General features: G+C 29.3%; 2 protein-coding genes across 2 annotated transcripts in view; both read right to left on the bottom strand.

Moving 5' to 3' along the window:
* Positions 1–919, bottom strand: part of LOC108750368 (clusterin-associated protein 1) — a 2,576-nt gene extending 1,657 nt beyond the window's left edge. The window contains exons 1-2 of the mRNA XM_018489774.1: positions 800–919; positions 522–718 (exon numbers count right to left, since the gene is read on the bottom strand). Coding sequence (XP_018345276.1) covers positions 522–718; positions 800–821 — 219 coding nt within the window. The 5' untranslated portion in view covers positions 822–919. The remainder of the gene's footprint in view (positions 1–521; positions 719–799) is intronic.
* Positions 920–1,325: 406 nt separating this feature from the next.
* On the bottom strand, positions 1,326–2,328 carry LOC108750369 (peptidyl-tRNA hydrolase ICT1, mitochondrial). Its single transcript, XM_018489775.1, has 3 exons — positions 2,100–2,328; positions 1,752–1,937; positions 1,326–1,586 (listed from the first exon to the last, which is right to left on the bottom strand). Exons 1-3 carry the CDS (start codon positions 2,256–2,258, stop codon positions 1,326–1,328), a joined length of 606 nt encoding a protein of 201 aa, XP_018345277.1. The 5' UTR covers positions 2,259–2,328.
* Positions 2,329–8,136: the final 5,808 nt, after the last annotated feature.

Genomic DNA, 8,136 nt, shown 5'->3' with positions numbered 1-8,136 from the left:
TATATATATATATAAGTTAAATTTATCAAAAAAATATTTTACTACAAATTTTATAAACGAAGAAATTATAGAATTTTTTTAACAAGATATAATAACAAATTGCTAGTAAAAACCAAGTAGAATCTTATCATTTAACCATTACCATCATTTAAGTAAAATATATCATTTAAATGATTACGAAATACATTCTGCTTCTATTATCAATATATTATATTAGATTATATTAACAAATTTTGCTAATATGAGCTTAATGCAGATGCAGTTGATATTAATCTATTGCAATATTCTACTTGAATAGAATATTGCAATACTTAATATAATGTTAAGCAAATTGCTAATATAATGCTAACATTTAGTTTATTGAGAGTGATATATTTTGAAATAAATAAATAATAATTAATATAATCCTATCAAACACTTTCATGAGTTTGTAGAATAAATAAGATAGATTTAGATACTCTTTTAAAAAAAGAATCATTAGACTAATGTTATGAGTAGATGTAATGTTTAAGTTCATTTACCATAAATTCAGCGATACTACGTATCAATGTTACACGTTCTTCCTCAGTGTCGCGATCGCTAAATATATCAACATCTGGATCGAATCGTTTCACCAGCCAAACTAGAATCTCGGCAACCAGAGGAAAATTCGGCATACGAAAGTTCGCGAGGGAAATTAACCTCGGATAACCCAGTACTCTCATCATCTCCGTGAAATCTATGTATAGGCAGGTAAAAAGAAAGTAAATCGCAATATAGTTTCATTTGTATCATATTAATAATCATTTTATATACGCACTACGTAAATCACGGTAGGACATTTTCACCACGAAAAATTAAATTCACTGTAGTTATACAAAGGTAGGTTTCGAGTTCATGTTTTCTACTCGCGGTATTAACGTTACCATAGAAACCATCAGCTGGACTGTGGACTCATAGGCAAGATTGTGAGCAATCGATTTTTTATCAAAATATATACTTATATTCACATTTTATATCACTGAATTTTATATATGTGTGTAGAACATATTAAACTCTAATTTAATAAAAAATACATAATCATGTTATATATTACATATAATATTTTTAACACAAATTAGAGTTTGTTTCCAATTTAAATATTTTCTAATAATAATACTAATTTAATATGTAAATTTTGTTATATACATATAATACATATAAATTTTGTTGTATACATATTATATAGATTACTTAAAAATTCATAATACACAATACATAAATATAAATTCTTTTTCTTTATTTTGTTTATACAGTTCATTCCTATATAAAGCTATACAATAATTGAAATAATTGAATTAAATTATTTAAAACTCAGCTGCAGGAACTTGTCTATTTTTCTTGATTTGAGAATGAAGTCTTTTCTCGTGTAGCCTCTCCCTAGCAGCTCTTAATAGATTTTTCCTCTTTTTTTCTTCTGATTCAGGCGATGGTTGCGCTGGTATTACCAAAGTGGCTCTTATCATTGCCCTTAACTTTTCAAGAGCGTCTGCTAAATTTAAGTGCTGAGATCTTGTTAAATCCGACTTGATTATTAAGTAACCATCTTTGTTTATCTTATTTTTATACTAAAAATAATAATTTCATGTTTGTGAATTTATTACAAACTTGATATTATCAAATTGTTAGCCAGGAATTTGATCAGTTACTCTATTTATAATTAAAATTAACTAATGCTATACTAATTCAAATTAACTAATGTAAACTTTATTTGTATGTACAATTCTACTCACTTGTTCCACTAACTTTGTTCGAATTTCTTCCGATAACCAGATAGCACTGTCCACCTGGAACCTTAAATCTACTTTGGTATTTACACAGTTAACATTTTGCCCTCCCGGTCCACTGCTACTGCTGTACGTTATTTTTACTTTGTCCAAGGGTATATAACCACTGAATTTTGCTTTAGGATCTGGCACCTGAGAAATGAACAAGTAATAATTACCATTCAGTCGACAATGAGGTTATGTTAGAAAGATAGCACATTTTAGAACTCAAGTATAACACATTTATAGAAACAATACACAAACAGAATCAATATTATTTATAATATAAGTATTTGTAGATCAATATACACTAACGAAAGTTGGAGTGTGCAATTTCAGTTTGCTTCCCGGATACAAGTTCTCCAAGGAAAAAGCACTTTTAAAACTAGAAGCTCTACCGAGAGTGTATGATATATTTTGACTGTTAATGTTGCTATGTAAAATTCTTAAACACTGCCTCCTAACGAGATTCATCTCGATTTTTATGTCTACTACTTTTCGATGGAAATAACTTTCGAAGGTTTGTTTGGATTACGAAAACATAACCATACTTCTTCCAGCATGTATTGTCGATATTAGCAGATCGATAATCGATTGAAGAGAGTTCTCGAAACGTTTCGATTTTTTAAATTTGAATGATATTGTCATAGGGATCTCCGCACGTTAAGCGCAAAAGAAAGTTTAAAAATAACAAATATTTCAGATGTCCCGAAATTTGCCTGTATTGTCTCGAGATAATATCGTCTTTCAAGTATTTTCCGGGGCAGTAAGGGATAGAGAAGGGTGAAAAATTGTTTTTTTTTTTTCACGCAGGTTTTACGTCAACTAGACTGGAAACATCTTATTTTAGTAATCGAATGATTGACCGCGGGCGCGCAAAGACCTTTAACAATCTTATTGTTGTGCATGCGCTTTAAGTATTGGCGCAACAGCGATTTTGCAAGCGAATTGCGAATGCACAGAGCGCATTCTGAAAATCATGGTAATAATCGACTCCGAGCCTTGCGATCCACCTCAAGGACACGGAACTCGTGGCACTGTGTTTTTTTCTTCTTTTCTCGGCGAAATACTGTGACGAGGCCATCTCGTTTTGCTTTGGGTTAACGCTCCGACGACGCGCGACGCCGCGGAAAATAGTGATCGCGTATGGAAATTTGCAGCAATGTTGCTACAATGTTGCAACAGATTGAAATACAATGTTTCAAAAACCTTGTTAGAATGTAGACGTGCTACACTGTTGATTTTAACGATGTAACAATATTTAAAAAAATGAACTATGACTTTCTGCTTAAATAATTATGTATACTGAAAAAAATGACCTAAATTTTAATAAATATTTAATTGAATATTGCCAACTAAACATTTACTTACAATAAATAAGTATTTACTTAATAAAAAGAAGTGATTGTTGAAAAAAAAACAAAGTATTGTTCTTCGTGCCAAATAAATATATTTTTATGTTTAATAAATATATAGTTGGCACTATTCAAATGAATAAAAAATTTATTGAAATTTAGGATATTTTTTTCTCAGTGTACCCATGCATTTTATAATTTATGAAGTTTTATTAAATAGCAATCAATTTTACGTATATTATTATTTAAACTCGCATTTAAATAATTATGTATTGTATATAAAAACACATCATTTTTTTACTCGTTTATTACTCGTGGCTTATGCAGGGCTCGAGCTTGTCACGTAATTTCAACAAAATTTTGCCAAGAATCTCAGTTTCTCATCACGTAACTTAATTAAAGTTAAACTCGTTATTTACTCATTATTATGAAACACCATAGTGCCGATTTGTGTATTCGCACGTGCACGTGAGTGCTTTTTGATTAATTTAGCAGAACATGTTACACATGCAATGTGCACACGCCCAAGAGTTCTGGCGTTTTCTACATAATATATCGGATATTAATTCCATGAGTGACGCAACGTTATCGCATCGCGTCATATCCTAAAGTGTAAAATTTCCCGTACTCCGTTAGATAACGGGATGATTGCTGTATTTTGTCGTCGCATACGACCACGGATATGATCACATGATGTATGACGATCCTTTGCGAGATCTAGGAAGAAAAGGATTAGCGGATTGTACAATTTGTGACGTGATCGTACTCGAATGGGACGTGTGCTTTACATGTATTATAGTTGTTAAGAAATATCTATTGGAGAATCTAAGCAGATGCGCGAGCAGTTACGTTCATTTATGTTGCTCGACCGCTTTTTAACAGATTTGTAAAAAGAGAGAAACAAAATAGTAAAAAAATTTAGTAAAATAATTGGTTGGAAAGAAAGTATTTTTAGCTCAAAATTATGTATAAAATATATTCGTTAAAAATAAACAAAATTTAAACTTTAAAAAAGAGTTTTAATGCTTATATCTCTACTTTTGAAAGATCACTGTTTTTGCAAAAATTTTCGATTCTGTAATACATGAAAGTTTGAAATTTTCCTCAAAAAATTATTATTTTAATAAAACATTCCTAAGATTTTTTGTTACTAAATTATTGTTGTAAACGAAAGGTTAAATGAAAGGAGTATTTTGACTTTTGATTGCTCATAATTTTATTAAAAATCATTACGCGCACGAGCGTATCGCAATAAAAAAATAGGTTCTTTTAAAGCTGAAACTTTACTCTAATTATAATAATATAACAGTAATATATTTTAGCATTGTATAATAATATATAATTTTGAATTAAAAATATTACTTTTTTTCCTAACCCTACTATAATTCAATTATACATTTGTTAATATTTCAATATTTCATTTTTTTTTTAAATATCTATTGAAATGCATTGAAGTAAATTTACTAAAAGGAACAAATTAATCAATCACTCAATTCAATTTCAAATTTTAAAAAAATTCAAAAATATTAAATAGCATTTCAATTAGAATGAACGTAATCAAGCACGTGGTTGCATTTATGAAAGAGCAGACAAAAATAGTAATGATTAGTATTGTCGTTTCTTTTGGCCGAAGTGTATAGCTTAGATCCGGTTCCGCGAACGGAACACGTGAGACACCTCTTCGCCTCCATAATTAATTATGAAAATATCGGCAAAGTACCGGCAAAGACTGCGTCGGCTGTGTACCAGGAACATGCACATTATGCAGTTAATTAGAATAAGATACAATGAGATCATTAATTCATCCGACATTCTCCGCTGACAATGTATCGAGAAACTTAGTCATTTGCATAAGAGTGATATGCCATCGCGAGAATCGTAAACGTGGTTTTACCCACCTGCTGATGCCAGTAACGTGACTGCTACTCGTCTCGTAACTGCCAATAACGAGACTTGTTAATGTCTGCGCGTAGGACTCGTTATCATCACTTCTCGCTGATATCCTATTGTCATGTTTTTCGTCGAACTGACGTAATCACGCGAATGAGCTGAAAGAATATAATTCTGAAGATAAAAATGTTATGCATGATAATTTGTAGCAATTTTTTCAATATAAACGTATAATCGTGACGATAAAAAAAAAAGAATTATCGAATAATATGATACAATATTATAATAACAATTAATTGTTAAAAGAGTCATTTTTGTTAAAAATGTACTTTATTCAAGCTCTTAGTAATTTTACACGAAACGTTTAATATTTGTTTTCTTACAAATTCTGAAAAGTAATTGTTTAAAGTCTTTATTGTCGGACAAAATTGTTACATCCTTGGTTGATAAGATTCTTAGGATATAATTTACAACTGGTTGTACACGCTTCATCTTCTCTAAGACTTGATGTATAACGCAACCATGGCCTCGCGAACATCGTAGAAACGATTTTGGAATTGAAGATGAGATAGCGCACGTAAAAACTATTCCACGATCTCTCTCTCCCTCCCTCCCCCCCTCTCTCTCTCTCTCTCTGTCTCTCTCTCTCTCTCTCTCTCTCTCTCTCTCTCTCTCTCCCCTTCTATTGCTGCAACATTACTTTCTCTTACAATGACGGAACGCATATATTTATAGAGAACTCGTATGCGGCATGTAAACGGGGAGTTGTATCGATAAACGGATATGTTGTTTGACATTTCTGTGACAAGTTTGCAGGGAGTAAACTTACGTGAATTTAGTTCGGAAGTTTAGTTTGTACAGTAATAAGGTCAAAATATGAGTGTAAAAGATTAATATGCAATAATATAATAGCTGCCTTTCACTCGAAGGAAAGTAACCGCATAAGAGAGATGATACACTTGCAAATTATTTTTACGTAAAAGAAGCTATTAAAAACAAATTTAAAGTTATGAAAAAGTAATTAAATATTACTAGAAAAATTTGTTTCTATATAGTAATTAATATAACTGTAATAATAATATTATAATAAAGGAGTAATAAATAAAATACATAGTATATAAAAATATGACATAAATAAATATAAAAATATTAAGTTAAGAAATATATTTCATACACGTGCACGCATGATAACTTAAAGTATTTCGAGTTATTTTCAGATTTTTACATTATATAATTTTACACAGTGATATAATTATCTAATACTATGTGTTATATAATTATATACATATAATCTTATATATTTATTATATAATTATATTTTTATCTACTAACTTATTTTATTCTATTAACTTCAATGTTTCCATAATTTAGTATGATTATACAATCTTTCTGTTTTTAATAAATATTTTTCTCCACAATTAAATATACATGCATTAATTGAGTTTTTTTCATTACTTATTATTAGTAAATTAAATTGCAAATTTACAAATTTTATCTTTTATTATTTGCAAAAGAAAACCTCGCATAAATTATATGAAAAAAGTGACTTTAAATTTGCTGTCATATTTTGTAGATTATGAGATGCTGAAAAAAGTTTCCTTAAGCAAAATTAAAAATCGCTATTTTGGATCTAATCGGATTGAAAAGTATTTTTATTTGCTAAATTATTTATTTTTTGATAGCTGAACATTAATACCTTTATTCATAGAATAACGAGTAAATCAATTGATATAAAGAAAACATAGTTGCTTAAAAAAAAAATGTCGTTTGCAAGTACATATATTGTAGATTGCATAATTTTTTTAAACCACTAGTCACTAGTTTTTTCGTATAATTTGCAGGGTTTTTTAATTAACTTATTAAGTAATAAATATTAAACATGCAAATATTAATATTCACAAAATCAAGTATTTTACAAAGGAGATTGTGTTTAACTATCAAATATTCACTAATTTTTTACTAAAATTTTCCAAATTTTTCCAATCTTTAAAATTCCAGAAAATTGGACAAGATTTAATATCTTTTCGATAATATATATAATTATGTCAAATTTCCTGTAAAGAATTTCATATGTCTTACGATGCATGATGTAACCGCCGATCGAGGTCAGACGCGGGTTTAAATTATCACGAATATTCTATCCGTGCACCAATAAATATTAGTTATATCTTGACATTAAGATGACTTTTGCCCCTGCATATTTTTGCCAATTTATTTGTGAGCTAAGGAAATTCAATCTTTTTTGAAATTACAAGCGGCGATGTATGATTAGGAGGTAATGCAGACATGACAAAAAGTCATTCAAAGTAGGAAAACAACGGGAACACCAATCAGCACGGCAACATTAAATATGATAATTATTTCAAAAAATAAACCCTCCATTTCTTCGAATCGAATGTCAGATTTTACATTTAAATGCATTAGGCCTTGCAATCATTATCCTTTGAGAAATAGGCTGATTAAAGTAAATTATGATTAAAGTAAATTATAAATGGAATTCTGAGAAACTGAATATTCAATTTTTGAAATCTGGAGTGATGTTATGATTTTTATATAGCCCCGCTATAAATCTTTTCTTGTTTTTTTTTTTAATTTAGATTTAAGAAAGAAGAAGAATAGAATCTATCTTGAGACAAAAAATAAACTTTGCTAATTCTCATTTTATTTTACAAATGATTTTTATATGATCGACTTTTTAAATCACGATCTCCTGTAAGAATTCCATGTAGCTATATATAGAGAAAAGCACATCCGGATACTGTTTCTTTAGAATGTGAAGGATAATCGTTACGTCGATGGAATGCCCCAATATTATTCGGAGTTTCGACCTTTGAATAATGCATTATGGCTATACATATGTATATTTGACGCATTGTTCAGAGCTAGATCCTGCAAGTGTTTTCGTACCAGCTTGAATGTGACATGACTACCAAGGTTCTTGGAGTTATATTATAAAACTGATACGCGAGCGTAGTCATATGTAAAATTATTATTTGCTCAAGAAGCATATATACGGTGATAATAAATTAGAAATTAAAGTAATTGAATCTTTAGCGATAATCTTATGTGAGATTAAATAAATATTTAATATAAATTTAGTATTTTAT

Source organism: Trachymyrmex septentrionalis, unplaced genomic scaffold (genome assembly GCF_001594115.1).
Source record: "Trachymyrmex septentrionalis isolate Tsep2-gDNA-1 unplaced genomic scaffold, Tsep1.0 scaffold367, whole genome shotgun sequence".
In the NCBI taxonomy this organism is placed as follows: domain Eukaryota; kingdom Metazoa; phylum Arthropoda; class Insecta; order Hymenoptera; family Formicidae; genus Trachymyrmex; species Trachymyrmex septentrionalis.
This window is presented reverse-complemented; position numbering and strand designations above follow the sequence as displayed.

Bases quoted from the DNA above. Each gene is read 5' to 3' on its own strand.
- LOC108750369 (XM_018489775.1), bottom strand. From the start codon at position 2,258: ATGAATCTCGTTAGGAGGCAGTGTTTAAGAATTTTACATAGCAACATT. The intron at 1,938-2,099 runs GTTAGTGTATAT...TTCATTTCTCAG, and splicing joins AATTGCACACTCCAACTTTC to GTGCCAGATCCTAAAGCAAA. The intron at 1,587-1,751 runs GTGAGTAGAATT...TATTATTTTTAG, and splicing joins GAACAAAGTTAGTGGAACAA to TATAAAAATAAGATAAACAA.